We start from the raw sequence: 18197 nt of genomic DNA on the forward strand, positions 1-18197 counted from the left end.
AAAAGAAAAGAAAAGGAGCCGGGCAGTGGTGGCACACACTTTTAATTCCAGCAGTTGGGAGGGAGAGGCAGGCAGATCTCTGAGAGTTCAAGGCCAGCCTGGCCTACAGAGCGAGTCCAGGACAGCCAGAGCTGTTACATAGAGAAACCCTATCTCAAAAAACAAAAAACAAAACAAAACAAAAAAAGGACTAACTGGCCATCTTTGTAGAATGGTAAAGAGTCAGGAGATGGGGAGACATGAGAAGCCCTGAAAGCTTGCAGGCAAACTGAGCTGTTCTTCCAAGGACCCAGGTTCAATTCCCAACTCCTAACTGTCTACGTCCAGTTCCAGGGGATGCGGCACCTTCTTCTGACCTCTTGGGACACCAGTGAAGCACGCGATGCACACGTATACATGCAGGCAAGAAAAAACCCAAACAAACAAACAAACAGTGTCCTCTCCTCCCTGACCCCTCTTTTATGAAAATGTCTTATAACTTAAGGTGCTTTTTGAAAAAAACATTTAAATTGAAATAAGAGCAAAGACAATGTAACTATGAAAATTAAAATATGTGTGATCATCTTAGGACTGTTCAGAGTACAGTTAAATACAGACTTTCTTACAAATATTAAATTACAATGTTTTTAATCACATAACTTGTCAAATATGGGGCATGGTGGTGTACATCCACAAGCCCAGCAGTAGGAGATAGAAGGAGCAGGAGTCAAAGAACAGCCTAAGCGGGGCTGGAGAGGTGGCTCAGAGGGTAAGAGCACTGTCTGCTCTTCCAGGTCCTGAGTTCAATTCCCAGCACCACGTGTGGCTTATAGCCATCTATAGGGATCTAATGCCCTCTTCTGGTAGGCAGGCACATATGCAGGTAGAATGTTGTGTATATAATAAATAAATCAATCTTTAAAAAAAAAAAAAAAAAAGAATAGCCTGAGCAACATACTGAGTTCCAGGCTACCCTAAAATACAAGGTTACAAGCTAACAAGACTAGACTGAGATGCACGCACGCACGCACACACACACACACTTCCAGAAAAACAGGATGGCAATCATCTTATAAAATATAAGTAATATATTATTGAGAATTTACATGCACACAATGCATTTTGATCATATTCGCTCCCACTCCTCCCAGAAAAGCCTACCTCTACTCTCCTAACTTGACGTTCTTTTTACTTCCATCTTTAAAATAACTGATGGTGTCTACTTGCGCCGCCTACATCCTTACGGGTGTGGGACCACCCACTGCAGCACAGCTGACCTGCCAAGGCTGATACCTCAGAGAGAAATGACCCCCTTCCCCTAGAAGCCACCAACTGACCAGAGACATTCAGCTGGGGGTGGGGTGAGTGAGCCTCTCCCCTCTAAAAGTTGTCTTACTCTGTAAAAGACACTTGGGAACCCACAAAGATCTACCTTGTTGCTCATCCTCTTCCTTTGGTGTCTGTTCCAGTAATGTATCCAAGGCTCGGGAGTAATCTTTCATTACCCAATAGGCAAGACTACGCAAAAAAGGATCAGGATGTAATCTTTTGCAATTGAATCCTGACCCATCCTTTTGACAGCCCAAAATTTTCTGATTCAAGATGGATAGGTAAGTAGACGAAGTCTCAAATTCAGATTCAAATAAACGAGCAATGACCATGGCTAGTTGAATATCTTCCATTTTTTCAAGACACACCTGCAAATTTAATTAAGAAACATTTATCTTAGTGAGAATTAATTTAGAGACACATTAGCCCACTGATCATGAATTGTCTATTTATATTCCCATGGTTGAGATGGGGATCTTGAGGCTGAGACAGTGAGGTGCGGCTGGATGGCTGTTTGGTAGAAGAGACAGGTAAGACACCATGACATAGCAACCTGAGACTAGAATGATTCTTCATGAAATGAACATTAAACCAAGTATGTCAGTATCAGTCTTGGGTCAATTTAAATAGCATTCATTTTTAAACACTACTGAAAATGTTTAGATTTATATATCAATTCCTCTTAATTTCCAAACACATTTTATATAAACTTGTGCTGTTTTAGAAGAATCTTCTATTCACTAAGAAAATAACCGATTCCTGACCTATTTGGGGGAACTCAATTCAAACGTAACTGCTGACCCTGAGACTCTAAGGTCCCTTCTGCAGTATGAGCAACCTCTCTTTTGCCCATCTTCTAAGCTGACTACTTCAAAGTTACAAGTATGTGTAATGATAAAATATTACAAATATGTTTATGTGTAAAAAGTGCTTTTTAAAAATTTATAGTATATTCATCTTGTTAGAAATTTGTCTATTTCTTCTATCATGTTTTTGGAGTATTTTAAATTGTTGTTTTTAAATATTATTTTTATAAGTTAAAGGAAAAAATTACACAAAACTAACCAGACCCTAAGATTATGTAACTATTTTATATTATATTATGTTATATTATATATTAACTTCTATATATTTTTTTGAGACAGGGTCTCTGAGTAGCCCAGACTGGCTTTAAACTTGCATTGATCTTCCAGTGTCTGTCCACAAGTAGCAGGATTATTTTCAATTCTATTTTTACTTCTGTTTGAGTCCAGGTAGTTCATAAAGGTAATAACTAATCTACAAAAAGAGCCATTGGGAAACAGAAATATTAATGAATTTTTAAATCACCTGGCAGGACAATGTAATAAAAGATGCCATGTTTCACCTCTTCATACACTCTGACAATACTTAAGGCAGGTACCCTGTTCAATAATACACACTGCCATCTTAGCTCCAAGGACTTAAAACCAGTTTTGTTTTGTTTTTTTCCGCACAAGACAAGGAGGTTGTGACCTGTGCACTATTTAAATGGCTCAGAATCATGAGATGGACAGTAAGAAGACATTTATGATCATTTTTGACATTTTCCCTAAAATGTACTAAGCCAGACATGAAGTCATAATTCCCCTTAAGTTGCCCAGAGACTCTGAGTTCAGCAAGCTCTGTGGCTACCCTGTTCTTCTTTTCTCTTTTCTTTTTCCCCCGAGACAGGCTTTCTCTGTGTAGCCTTGGCTGTCCTAGACTTGCGTTGTACATCAAGCCGTCCTCGAACTCCCATCAATCCTCCTGCCTCCTGAGTGCTGGGATTAAAGATATGCGCCACCACGCCTGATATATTACTTTTTTAAAGATTTATTTATTATTATTTATACATTGCTCTGCCTGCATGTTATCTGCAGGCCAGAAGAGGGCATCAGATCTCCTAATAGATGGTTGTGAGCCACCATGTGGTTTCTGGGAATTGAACTCAGGACCTCTGGAAGAAGTGTTCTTAACCTCTGAACCATTTCTCCAGTCCTGCTAACCCTATTCTTACAACTGTGTAATGGAAATGGTAACCCGCTCTATGGCCTCACAGAATAACTGCTTATTTTTACCTCTATAGCATCTTTCAATGAACCAGCTAACAAGAAAAAAGCAGCAGATTGTTCAAAGCGTTGTTTTCCAAGCAAAGAAAAGGCATTTTTCAAAGCAGCTTTCCGCCATCTATCTTCATTAAAGTTGTGGCTGAAAAATGTTGTCATTTTTTCATCATGTTGTGACCTAGGAATGAGAACACAAACACCAGTGACAACATCACACTGAGTAGATTTTAATTCTTTACAGAATGCATGAGGAGAGAGGGTAAAAACCACTCAACCATTCAACTTAAAGAAGGCCAACAGGTGGAGCTGGAGAGGAAGCTCAGTGGTTAGGAGCACTGGCTGCTCTTGTAGTGGACCCAGGTTCAGTTCCCAGAACCCACATGGTGCTCATAACTCTCAGTAACTCCAGCTCCAGGAGATGCAGTGCTCTCATTGGTCTCTGTGGGCACGGCACACATGTGGTACACAAACAAATGCAGACAATACAACACACAGGCGAAACAGTGATATACATGGTCTGAAAGTTATTAGCATCTCTTCTAAGGTGATGTGTCTCACGTACTCACACAGAAAATGAGACTAGCTTTTATCTTCCAATATGCTTTTATCAACATTTTATAAGATCCCAGTTTTTAAACTAAGGTATCTTTGCCCATTTGCTCTAAATAAAAGAACCAAGGCATAAATAAATTTGCTGATCTGACAGAGCTCCAGCACTGAATTCTTTTCAAAAGCAATAGAATTTAGGTCCAAAACACAATCTCATTCCATGAAATCACGTACGGGGTGAGGCACACTACCTGAACAGACCCCACACTACCGCTTTCTTCTTCATTGAGAGGTAGAATAAAGCAGCATCTAAGGCATCGTTGTTCCTTTGAAAAGAAGCTTTGGCAACCTAAAATAAGTAAAGTAACATGTAACTCCTTGGCAAAAGAACTACAATTAATTACTCCAACAACGAATGCTCCCTGTTTCTTTCTTAGCTCATACAAACTATGGAGATGAGAGTATGAAGGCCCAGTAGTTCATGATAGCATCCTCCTAGGAAACAGTATCTGCGTGTCAGTAATCATAATAAAATTAGCACAGCAGCTGTATTTACTATTTACCATATGCTTGGCACCAGAATGGGTACCTTTCACTAATATTTTTTTTAATATTTTATTTAATTTTTAATTTATGTGTATTGGTGTGAGGGTGTCAGATCTTGGAGTTACAGACAGCTGTGAGCTGCCATGTGGGTCCTGGGAATTGAACCCGGGTCCTTTGGAAGAGCAGGCAGTGCTCTTAACCACTGAGCCATCTCTCCAGCCCCCTTTCACTAATCTTAATGAATACGACCTGCTATCAAGTACTACTATTGTCCTCATGGTAAGAGGAGGAAACTGAGCCAAAGGCTTTAAGTAAACACCTTAAATTCACATGGTAATGGGAGGAAAGGAAAACCAAGAAAGCAATAAACTTAGAATACAATAATGACAACAGAAGACTCAATAGATGTGATCATCTTTTGAAACTTCCACATATTACATTTCTTAAAGTGTGACTCTCCAAGGATAAAGAAACATGCTGCCAAGCCTGACAGTCTGAGTTTGACTGCTGCTGTTTGTTGCCTTGAACTCACTATGTGGCCCATGGTGGCCTCAAATTTAGAGCGACCCCCCTGCCTGGCCCTCCTGAGTATGAGCACTATAAGCACTCACCCCTGTGCCTAGCTTGTGCCTTTGAAACAGGAAGGACGCAATGAGGAAGCCTAAACTAGCCTGGATGTGCTCTGCAACCCAGGCTGCCTTCTAACTCCTGACTCTGCCCTGAGCTTCTAAAATACTAGGTTGCAGGAACAGGCCTTAGAGTTTTGTTTGCTTGTTTTCCTAGTTCAAACAATTATGTTTAAAAAATTCATCTATTCCATTACCTAGACTTAGTGACCCATGCCTTTAATCCCAGCACTCAGGAGACAGAGGCAGGCAGATCTCTGTGAGTTCAAAGCCAGACTGGTCAACACAGTGAGTTTAAGAATAGCCAATGCTATACAGTGGGACCCTGTTTCAAAACTCATAAATATTATACATAGCAAACAAACAAAAAACAAAAAAACCCTGACAGTATACTGCATAGAAATTTTATAAAGGTCAAGTTTGAAACTCTTATGTGCAAATGTGCAGCCATACACATACATACACATATGCAAACACACACAAGAAATACATGCTGGGCTGGAGAGATGGCTCAGAGGTTAAGAGCACTAGTTGCTTTTCCAGAGGTCCTGAGTTCAATTCCCAGCAACCACATGGTGGCTCATAACCATCTAAATTGCAACTGGAGTGCAGGCAGAATGCTGTGTACATGGTAAAAAAAATATATATATATATTATATATATATATTATATATGTATATATACTTAAGGAACAATGGAGGTGGTTATAGAGAGAGGATTAGAAGGGTATGAGTGATCTGAAGGAGGAAAGAGAAAAACAGGCATGAGGGCTTTACTTAAGGAAGGAGATAAATACAGAAGAGAAGAAAGGGTGGTAAAATAACAAGGACGGCTGAAAATGTCATAAGGAATCTGTGCAGGATATTTTTGAGTCAACTTAACACAATCTGAAGTTACCTAAGAGGAGACAATGTCTCCATAAAGTCAGGCTGTAGGGAGGCCTGTAGGGCATTTGATGGGAGAGGGCCCAGCCCATTGTGGGTGGTGCCATCCCTGGGCTGGGAGTCCTGGGTTCTATAAGAAAACACTGTGCAAGCCAGGGGAGCAAGCCAGTAAGCAGGACTCCTCCATGGCCTCTGCATCAGCTCCTGCCTCCAGGTTCTTGCCTGGCTTGACTTCCTGTCCCGACTTCCTTCAGTGATGGACTATGATCTGGAAGTGTAAGTCAAATAAACCCTCTCCTCCCCAACCTGCTTTGGTCATGGTGTCTTATTGCAGCAATAGTAATCCTAAGACAGAATCATTTATCTACCTAAGATTACATATAATGTATTTAAGTCTGTACATACATGAAGGCATGCACACACATCACATAATTTAAATTAAATGCCCCCATCTGGGCTGACAATGCTCCCTGCAAGAGCCATAGACTATCTAACAAAAGTCTCGACACCAAGCTTTACAAGTCCACTTTTGAGTTATTAGTAAGCACTGTCCAAGGACCCACAACTCACAGGCTATTATTCTTGCCCTTGGTGCTGCCTTGTGGTGAAAGGTAAGTCCCTATTGCTGAAGACACACGCAACAGTGTCTTTATAGACACAGGACCCGGAGCTATTATAACCTGAAAGTCTCCTCCCCAAAGGCTTGCTTTCATGGTACCAGAAGGCATCATGCAATCTTCCAAGGGAGAAAAGCAACCAATAATCCTACCCAGCTACAATGCCTGTCAACTACAATGACTGGCATAACACCATATCTCTACTGGTGCAACAGCGGTACTCAAAGTTTAGCAGTAACCCATACGTCTCTAATTGGACTTAAGGCCTCTTAAAAGGGGTGGGGGCAGTTATGGCTGGTACTGGGAACCTGCCAACTACCCAGGCTAGCAAAATCATGAATCTTGAGTGAGATTCATATCCATAACTACACACTAAATATTTATCCTTATACCCACAAATAAGTATAGTCTCATCCTCATCAGAGAAATGTCACCTTGAAACAAAGGTCACTACAGACAACCACAATTGATCAAAATGCAGAAAACAAACAACTAAATTATGATGAGCCCCAATGATACATCTACAACACAATTCCTGCACCTAAGGCTCAGCCATCATTGTAGAACAAGTACTGGAATGCTTTCTAGAGGCAGAGAAACAGGAAGTTTGCTATGAGACTTTGTCTTCTAGAAATGTCAAAGTTCCACCCATGAAGTCTCATCAACATGGCTGCTTAAATAAGACCCAGACAGGAATGGCACCATAGACATGCCAACATAGAAGGGGGAGGTTTTATGGGGCCTCAAGCCTAGACAAAGAACTACAGTCAACTAAGAAATGCTGAGAGTTGGAGAAGCAGTTCTCTCCAGGAAAGATCCTCCCAGTTGATGATCTAATACCAAGTGGTCAGCCCTGAAATCACATGCAAACAAGTAAGATCATACAAAATGAGCAGATTGTAATTCTATGTTTAGTCCATACTACTAAAACTATACAGACTGAGCGGGTTATATTATATATTTAGGAGTATGTATGTATGTATGTATGTATGTATGCATATATTTATTTATATATTGTGTGTCTGTGTAATTAAACAAACAAATAGGGACCATGGGTTTAAGAAAGAGTGAAAGGAAGGGAAAAAAAGGGGGAAATGATGGGAAAAATATGTATATATGTATGTATGTATGTATGTATGTATGTGTGTATGTATGTATGTGTGTATGTAACCATCCATCCAATGAAGGAAAGTTACCTTTTCAATGCATCTTCGAAGTGTGTTAACATTCCTCACCCACCAGCCTATTCCCATAGCTCTTAATTCAGACCACTGAGGATCGCCTCTTTGAATTGCTGGAATCATATTGATCAGTTCTTCTTCAGCTTCAGAATGAAAGGCCCAGGCAAAATGGCAGGTAGACACACCTAAAATTGGAAACATGAAACAGCCACCTTAGGAACCAGATCAGTATCAATAAAACACTGCTTAGCTACATATATACATATCCCTTGATTCTAAAAAACATTTTTAAGCAGAAAGAAAGAATATGGGACCTCTATCATCATTCAGGATTTTATTCTATATGCCTCTGAATTCAAGATCAGTGACAGGACACATAATGTCCCAATCTCTTAATTTTTCTTCCACATATAGTTCCTTTTTAAAATACAAAAATAAAGTTTTTTAAATTACAAAATGGTATGGCAAAGTGTCACATGCATGTAATTCCAGCACTCAGGAGACAGAGACAAGAAGATCAGATGGTTCAAAGTCATCTTCAATTTGAGTCCATCCTGGCCTACACGAGAAGTTGAAACAAACGGAGACTAACAGTGAATGTTAATGAATGAAAAATAAAGATAACTGAGTAGCAGGCTACTCACAAGCATACTTAAAAACAGAACCTTGGTCAAGTAAAAACCTTTGGCCTACAAGCCTTACTATTTACACTGCATTTACCTGAGAATGCATCCTTTGTTCTAACCAGAGAGCCAAAGACGACCTAAATTAAGCTTTACACTTGCTTCAGTAGCACTGAGCGTAAGGAATACACAAGAGCCATGAGCTCATCTCTCATCTTAGAAGGAAGGGAAGGAGGGAAGGAAGGAGGGAAAAAGTGGAGGGGAAAGGAGAGTAGAGTAAAATCTATCAATGATGGATACAGGCTGCGTTTTGACCCCAGCACATACTACTTCTGATAATGTAAATAAGTAACCCCTCTGAAGGACAGCTGCGAATACTCAACAAGAATTAAGGATTTCCACACTCTGACTCAGTATCTCAACTGCTGGGAAACTAACAAGAAATATGTACCTATACAAAAAAAGCTTAATTAGTAAAATAACAATAGGAAATAATCAGAATAACACATGGATAAGATAAATATAAAGAAAAATAACAATAAATAAAAGCAAAATAATCGAAGTAAGTATTTATATGTAACACTGTAAGACAGTTCATTGCAATGATCATCAAAAAAATTTAAACGTCAGAAAAATCTTATCTTCAAAGTAAGGGTTTAGTAGATGAAGTTTGTTTCTGATGCTTAGCAGACTCTTGTTTTTAACCAACCATGGTGGCACACCTGTAATCCCGACACTTGTGAGGTGGAGCAAGAACTGCCACAAGCTCTGCGTCAGCATAGGCTACGTGGGCCATGTGCGGCTAGAATGATGGCTGGCTGGCTAAGAACACTGGCTGCTCTTAGAGCAGTCACAGATAGGCATGTAGGCAGCGCACGCACGCACGCACGCGCACACACACACACACACACACACACACACACACACACACACACACACACCTTAAATTTAAAAACATCAAAAAATTTAAATAAATACTATCTCTTGTTTTAAAAGACTATTTTAGAAGGTAAAGGAGTAATGACAAGGGTCCAGCAAGCTTGAGATCCTAATGGCCACATTCTAAACTCCATATGGGGCTTGGGGTTCCAAAAGGCATACAGTCTAAATGTTTACAAAGAAAGAATCCTGTTTCTAGGACAGTCACTCTAAAATTCTAGTTTCTATAAGCAAGACGGTGATCTAAATCTGTCAAATCAGGGATGTGGCAATATGCTGGACCTAAGCAAAGGCACTGTCATTATGGGAATCTTTTAAAACATCAACATCCCTGATAGCAACTAAGAACATAAGCCTGAGTAAAAATCAGGAAAGTGGGGCCTGGTAGAACATGCCTTTCTAAGCTCAACGCCTGGAAGCTCAGGCAAGAGGATCACCAAGAGTTCAAGTCCAGCCAGGGCCACATAGGGGGACCCTGTGAAAAGGAAGGAAGCAGCACATAGGAGGAAGCACAGGAACAAAGAGGAGGATGAAGAGAGGGAACCGAGATGACAACAGGAAGAATGGAGTTTATGTGGTTTTAAAGAGAAGGCATCAGAAAAGCTCAGACCTGTGCTGTAGATGCTCGGAGTTATCACAACTTTAGGCCTTTGTTTTCTACTACAATTTACCATGTAGTCTCCGACGCTGAGTGGGTACCGTGCAACATGAAGATCTAAAGCTACTAATGGGTGTGTGTGCATGATCCACCTGCCGCTAAGACACAAACACAACCACACCCACTGTCACAACACAAGTAGCACAAAGGTTTGAACAGTAAGTAGAATACCTTGGTGAAGGAGCTGGACTCGGTATAAAGGCGGCAGTGATGTTAACAGACATGTGTGCAAGCGCATTGCTAACAAGTATCTCAAACCGCACTCATCTAACGTGTCTCTTCCTGTAATTGTAAAAAGAAAATGTTTTAAGAAGAAGGGATCCAACAGGATCAAACAGCCACAAATAGATTCAAAGGGTATGAGCTGAACATTAAACTCTCTAATAATCTGTATAATACACATTTTAACATACTCCTTTGTAAATAAGTTAGCATCTTTACAAAATATGTAACCTTATGAAAAAGAAATATTAAAACTCCTAAGTAAAAAATTATTTGGGAAAATAGTTATCTACTAGTACAAATAACATTAGTACTTACCCTTACTAATAATAAATTAAAGAAACCTTGAAATCTAGCGAAACATATACTAAGTAAGTGTAGTGGACTGACTGAGAATGGCCTCCAAAGGCTCAGATAGTTGTTTTTTACTTTTTTCTTTGCTTCTCTCCCTCCCACCCCCGCCCCACCCCAAGACAGGGTTTCTCTGTGTAGCAGGCCTGGCTATCCTGGAACTGACTCTTTAGACCAGGCTGGCCTCAAACTCACAGAGATCTGTCTGCTTTGGCCTCCCAAGTGCTGGGCTAAGGCTAATATACTCTTTTTTTTTTTTTAAAGATTTCTTTATTATTATGTATACAATGTTCTGCCTACATGTATGCCTGCAGGCCAGAAGAGGGCATCATATTTCATTATAGATGGTTGTAAGCCATCACGTGCTTGCTGGGAGTTGAACTCAGGATCTCTGGAAGAGCAAGTCAGGGCTCTTAACCTCTGAGCCACCTCTCGAGCCCCAAGGCTCATATACTGGTCCCCTGTTGGTGGGACTATCTGGGAAGGATTGAGGGTGTGTCCTTGAGGAAGGTGTGTCACTGGGGGCAGATTTTGAGATTTCAAAAGTCCACAGCGCTCTCAGTTTGTTCTCTTTCTCTGCTAGTGGAGCAGATGTAAGCTCTCAGCCTCTGCTCCAGCTCCACATGTGCCTGTTTGTCTGTCTGCTCCCATGTTCCCCACCAGGATGGCCATGGACTCACCCTCTGAAACTGAGCCCCAATAAACATTTCCTTCTGTAAGTTGCCTTGGTCTTGGTGTCTCTTCACAGTAATAGAAAAGTAACTAAGACATTAAGTTTGTGACTCTTGGTAGATTTTTCTGCAGGAATTGTATAACTAAAGTATAACCATTTGTTGTTACCATATGTGTTAGTCAATGATAAAGCTTTCTATCAGAAAGTTTAAACTATTTTTTGTGGATTGTGACAAGTATTTCAGTTTTAAAAGATTTATCTTTATATACATATTTTTTAAAATCCCCCTCCCTCCCTTTGTGTGTGTGTGCACGTGCGTGCATGCATGTCTGTATGGGTAGGTGCACATGAGTGAAGTACTCATGGAGGTCTGAGCTGCTCAATGTGGATGCTGGAAATAAAATTTGGGTCCTCTGCAAGAGTTGCAAGCATTCTGAAAGGCCCAGCCATCTCTTCAGCCCCAAAGCCTACTTTCTTAATTCCCCAGAGAAAAAACAATTAACAATATAAATTGTTACAACATCAATTTTAACAACAGCAGTTGTACAAGAAGGCTTCTGGTTGTTCTGGGGGTGGTTTTGCTCTAAAAGCAGTTAGGACCTTCTGTTCCTTCTCAACACAACTGGAAAGTGGGTCACAGACAAACCTTTTCAGGTTTCTTGTTATTTTAATCTACAGAAAGAAAATTGTAGGGCTACACTATAAGAATTTAAACCTGTGAAGAAGTTTTAACTGGCTATGGGAAACATTTCCCCCTCCCAATTTAAGTTTTAAGAAATGTTTAAAATACACTCTTGAAAACAACACCTTTCCATATATAAACACTACGTCATTTAATACCTGTATGATTGTATGAGTTCCTTAAATTTTCTAAGATTATCTTCATGCATAAAACTATATACATATATATATACACACACACACACATATACTATTACACACACACACACACACACACACACAGAGAGAGAGAGAGAGAGAGAGAGAGAGAGAGAGAGAGAGAGAGAGAGAAGTAGTCACCTATCCATAGAAGATTATAATAATTAAATGGGATAAAGTACCTGGCACATAGTAATCCTTCACTTCTCTATAATATTTACTGCATGCATGAATGAATGATCAATAATTTTGTTCTCTTTGCTGAAGTCATTGCTTATGTCTATTACCTACAATTAGCTGGGCAGGAAATAATGAGATCCAGTTTCAAATGGCAGATACATTATTACAATAAATGTCTGAAAATTTTGGACAAACATCTAACTGTAAAAAAAATTATTCATGGGGCTGGAGAGATAGTTCAGCAATTAAGAACACTTAATGTTCCTGTAGAGGGCCTGGGTTCAGTTTCTAGTGCACACAAAGATCTGCAACTCCAGTTTCAGGAGCTCTAACACAGGAACCAGGCATGCATACACAGCACATACACATATGTAAAAAAAAAAAAAATCCATCAAATGAAATAAATCTTTTCAAAAATTATCTATGCCTCAAATGGAAAGATAAGCAAGTTAATCCATGAGGTCCCTATAAGCTTCATGATACAAGAAAACAGAAGTCATTTTTATCATTCAAAGAAAAACAACACCATTAGAGTCAATCTGTTTGAAATACTAAGACAAATGTTTCAGTGTAAATATTCAGTGAGAATGCACACAGACATCACAAATCTCTGTCATACATACAAGTGACCACTGTCTTTTCTCTTATAAAGAATCATATTCTATAATAATTATCCATAGATCTATTTTCCCTACAAGGGTTGAAAGAAAAAACAATTCATTGCACAGGTACCACAATACTTGTGGTAACTATAAACTTAAAACTTACAGTGAGACAACTTACCTGAGCAGTTCTTATCCCTGGTCTCATCAAGCTCAGTACTGGTGGTGGCCACAGTATCAGCCAAGGCCACAAGGAACATCTGCTCCAGGCGAGTAAGGCCTGGCAGGCTTGAGTGCATCAGATGACTTGAAAGAACTCTCGCATGTTCCTGGCCAAAGTATGCAGGTCCATATTGTGACAGGTTTATTACTTTGGATTTGTTCTCTCTCTTTTCTGGCTCTAAATCGATATCATCTGTTCTTATCTCCTGGACTTGGAACAACTCGGAATATTGATCCTCTGGTTGGCTTTCAATATGGTCCTCATAGCTCTGTGGCTTTTTTGTGCTCTCTTCTGAAATTCTGTAGGACGTGTCCTGATCTGCAGCAAGCAAAGCGTGCAGTGGTAGAGGAGGGATGGAATCTATCTCGGTATAATCCCGAGTACCATCCTTTCCAATGGTGACTGTATCCTTGGCTGTACTGCCACTCACGCTAATGGTCCGAGAGAGGTGCCGCCTAGTTCCTTCTCCGGAGTCAGGATCCCTAACTATTGCAACTTCACCTGCAATACACTTAACTAAGTGGGAGAGAATGGCTTTAGCTCTTCTCACTTTCCCTAAGTCCATCAGTTCTAACAGCTGAGTTGGATGATACTGTGGCAGAGTCGGAGAGAGTGCATGTGCAGCCTCAAATAAGCCACCATCTTGAATCACAGTTGGTGAACAAAAAACATCATCAGTGACAGCTGTTCCTTCAACAATACTTTTTCTTGCCAACATAGTGGATTTAAAGGCAGGATGATCTTGTATTGCTGTCTCTTCACCAGGACTATCAACCTCGATGTCTCCAAATTTGACAGAGTGCTTCCACTGGGCATACACATGCATTTCACAATCCATCCCCACCACCAATATCCCATCTCTTACCCAAGAGAGAGAAACAGGCAGTGAAGGGGTGCCATCCACAGAGGATACCAAGTCTATAGATCTCAGAAGGACCCATCTTGACCTAACTCCTTGCTTGATACTACCACCCAGTGGTAAAGTAATGACAGCCACTCCATCCTTACTGTTCGTTTGATCGGTTACAATTCCTGAAAGTCTCCCATACATGAAGATATTAGCACCAACCCCCACCGTGAGAATGTGAGAGCCATCTTCTTTTGACACCCAGTCCAAATGTACTAAATGCTTGATATTTGGAATAAGGTATCTATCCTTACTTAAAAATGCATCTGATTTACTATATACAAACAAATTACTGTCAACACTGACCCTTGAATCAAGAACACTCCCAACCTTAACCAAATCATCAAGATGGATGGTCTGTTCTAAAACCCATTCTGACCCTCCTGTAGATTCGCATTCGAATATACAGACATGCATAGAAAACTCTTTAGAAATAAAACCATTGTGGTGGATAGGCTGCTTGTAAGCCACAGCAAGACGGCCTGTGTATGAGCAACTAACAGCGACGGGCCTTCCCACAATGCTCACAGTACTGCTATCATCTTCTCCTTGATCGTTCATCAAGGGCCATCTCCTCCAGTGATAGGTTTCCTTCTCATCACTTGTACCGCTCAATGAGTTCGTTTCCATACAACATTTCCAGAAGCGTACTTTATTGTCTGAGCAGGTTGTAACCACTAGATAAGGTGCAAGGCACACTGGATAAATCGAGGAGGAACTCAGATGACCTTTATAAAAAGGAAGAAAATAGTCATAATCAGAACCACACAATGTGAGATCAATAGGTCCCAAACTCTTTACTTGTTTAATTCACCCTCTCTTAGTGTTGAAGCAGATCCCTCGTGTGTCATCCTGTCTACAGTCACTGACACTTCCATCTATTGCCAACTGTAAGATAATGACTAAGATTTGGGGTCATAAGATCTGGGTTCAAGTTCCAACCTATCAATACCTTTGGAAGAGCAGGAAAACCATTTAAACATGTAAGTTTGTTCCATCTAAATATCAGGGAGAAATATTACTTGACTTCAGATGCTACAATCTATGAGACATTTGAAGGCATTTCATAAAGCCTCTGTAAATACAATTTATTTGTGAGCTTAAATAAACAAATGAGTATGTTACAAACTTTTCAAATATTTTAAAAATATTTATTACGGGGCTGGAGAGTTGGTTCAGTGGTTAGGAGCACTGACTGCTCTTCCAAAGGACCCAGGTTCAATTCCCAGCACCCACATGGCAGCTCACAACTGTCTGTAATTCCAAGATCTGACACCCTCACACCAATGTACATAAATTAAAATTAAATTTAAAAATATTTATTAGTTAATTACGTGTATGTGCACATGAATATAGGTGAGCTTGGAGGCCAGAAGGTGACAGATTCCCAGAGCTAAGGTTCAAGAGGTTAGAAGCTGCCTGGTGTGGGCACTTTACTGTAGGTTTCTGGAAGAACAGCAAATGCTCTTAACCACCCAGCCATCCAACTAACCTCCACATTTTTGAAAAACTAAAAACGTTCTGTATTTGGGAAATATACCTGCCATCCAAGTACTTGGAAGGTAGAGGCAGAAGGATTAAAAGTTCAAGACTTTCCTACATACATTGATGAATTCCAGACCAGCTTCAGATACAAAGTAAGACTTTGCCAAAAACCAACAAAACTAAACCAAAACAATTTGTCGAGATCTTCATCAAACACAAAAATAAAAGTCTTCTCAAGGTAATCTTTCAATTGTGAGTACAGATCTGTCTTAACAATAAAAATTTAAAAACACTATACTCAATATCATCTGCCAGAAACCCAAACAAGATTGAACCTCCACAGCCAGGCAGTGGTGGCGCATGCCTTTAATCCCAGCACACGGGAGGCAGAGGCAGGCGGACCACTGTGAGTTCGAGGCCAGCCTGGTCTACAAAGTGAGTCCAAGACAGCCAAGGCTACACAGAGAAACCCTGTCTCAAAAAACCAAAACCAAAACAAAAAGATTGACCCTCTACTTTGGTGTGTCAATATCATTATTCTAGAACTCTCCAATTAGAATTCCACAGGTGGCAAGTCATTTTCAAATGTAGCCTCCAGTCTAACTGGATAAATGACACCGAGAAAGAGGGGGGGGGGGGCAGACGGACAGAGACAGACAGAGACAGAGAGACAGACACAGACACAGACAAAGAGAGAGACAGACAGACAGAGAGACACAGACAGAGAGAGACAGACACAGACAGAGAGACAGACACAGACAAAGAGAGAGAGAGAGACAGACAGACAGACTGACTGACTGACTGACTGACTGACTGACTATGTCATGGTTTACACATGGAGGCCGCTTGACACTGTATAGGACCTGAGATTGCACTCAGATCATTAAGCCTATAGAAACTGTCTCCACCAGCAGAGCCATTTCAACGTCTTGAAATACATATTTTAACATAAGGTATCCTGTTTACATTTTGGAATACCATGATGGCAAAACTTCAGAGAAGAAATTTATGTGTATGCAAATCACTGAAGCTCATTTCAGTGTTGTGTTCACAACTATATAGCTTAGTAGGTAAAGGTGCTTGCCCCCAAACCTAGTGATTCAGTCCAGTGTGATCTCTAACACTACTGGAATTGGCTCCTCCACAATATGCTCTGACTACTTCCACATGTGTGCTGTACCATGTTCCCGCCCAATAAACACCTAAACTTATAAATGTAGAATATTTTAATTTAAGACTTCACTCTGTGCTAATCACATTTTACCTTTATTACGCTGACAGATACTTTTGAAGGAAAAAAATTTAATCCCAACACCCAGGAGGCTAAGACAGGAAGACAACCATGAGTTCAAGGCTAGCATGAGATACATAAGGAGAAAAACCAAAGGGGGGAATAAATGCAGCTTCTTAGGAGATAGTTTCAGGCTCCTTCTTGGTTACTTTGAGAAATATGCTTTTAAACTGTTTGGTTCCTTCTCACTCTTCCACATGGACATGGTCAGGAGAGAGCCAGCAAATTGAATTTATCGTAATAAGCTATTAACATAAACATGCTTCTAAATGGGTAGATCACTACAAGCAATAAGTACCCCAATGCCACTGTAGCACACACTCAGAAGTAACACTCAGAGCCATCCCCGCTCAGTGTCAAGAACACTGTACCTGCTGAAGGTGTTGCTCGAATTACTTCAACAGCTGCCGGCAGGTCTAGCGGCTGGCTGTACACCAGTCTGGAGCTCAGAATGAGTTTGCTAGCAGTCTGAAGATTGGCAATAGATGAAGAGTGTGGCATGGAGCTCACACTAGGGGAGGGTTCTGCAGAGGAGTCCACCTTCACCTGTCCAGGGACTGACAGCAGACTGTCAGATGAGATGCCTTCTGCAGCTTTGGCTTTGCAAATAAATTTGAGATCATTATCACCACTAAACATATGAGAGGAAACACTTTATTATTTTCTAAGAAATGCTTCTTACAAGTATTTCCACTTCTTGGGAGAAAAATTTCAGGCTCCTTTCTGGTAATCTTGAAAAATACACACTTTTCAAATATTTGGTTCCTTCTCACCATGAACAACAACTTTACATGGGTATGGCAGGGGAGAACTACAACATGTGAGATGTGAAACCTTAACTTGCACAGCAGAGCATCCCTAAACCTTAGCACACTAAAGGCCCAAGAAATGCATTAACACACAAACTCCCATGTCTAACACCAGAGACACTGATTACATCGACTTGGGACAGATCTCGGTAATCTGTACTTTTAATAACCAGTCTGGTAGGCTAGTGAGATTGCTTAGTTGTAAAGGAACTTAAATAAGTTTGTGTTCATAAAACTGTTTAGTAACGTAACTACCAGAAATAATACACTCTTTTGACAGCTCTTAGTCCTTTATGCTAACTAGATTAAAGTAGATACACCCTGAAAACTAAATGACAAGTGTCTGAGAGGATAAACCAGTTACCCTGAATCCAAGACTACCTACAACTGTATTAAAATATCACTGAAATCCATAAAAATATCTAATTATAATATGCAAATTAGAATAATATATCTCATTATCCAAAAACAGTGGTATGGCTATCCAAGTGATTCTTTAGTTAGCAATGATCTCTCAGAAAGCAAAGTTTAAAAATTAAAATTAAAACAACTGTCAATATAGCCTACAGAGTGGGCTC

The 18197-nt window shown here is 40.2% G+C and overlaps 1 protein-coding gene across 4 annotated transcripts in view; it reads right to left on the reverse strand.

The window, feature by feature from the left end:
- The window catches only part of Dmxl2 (Dmx like 2), a 128538-nt gene that overhangs the window by 36914 nt on the left and 73427 nt on the right, over positions 1-18197 (reverse strand). For all 4 annotated transcript variants that reach the window (XM_051156466.1, XM_051156464.1, XM_051156465.1 and 1 more), the window contains exons 17-23: positions 17182-17409; positions 13086-14762; positions 10169-10279; positions 7793-7962; positions 4175-4272; positions 3387-3552; positions 1412-1676 (exon numbers count right to left, since the gene is read on the reverse strand). In XM_051156466.1, the coding sequence (XP_051012423.1) occupies positions 1412-1676; positions 3387-3552; positions 4175-4272; positions 7793-7962; positions 10169-10279; positions 13086-14762; positions 17182-17409 (2715 nt within the window). The remainder of the gene's footprint in view (positions 1-1411; positions 1677-3386; positions 3553-4174; positions 4273-7792; positions 7963-10168; positions 10280-13085; positions 14763-17181; positions 17410-18197) is intronic.

This window comes from Acomys russatus, chromosome 14 (assembly GCF_903995435.1).
Source record: "Acomys russatus chromosome 14, mAcoRus1.1, whole genome shotgun sequence".
Taxonomy (NCBI): domain Eukaryota; kingdom Metazoa; phylum Chordata; class Mammalia; order Rodentia; family Muridae; genus Acomys; species Acomys russatus.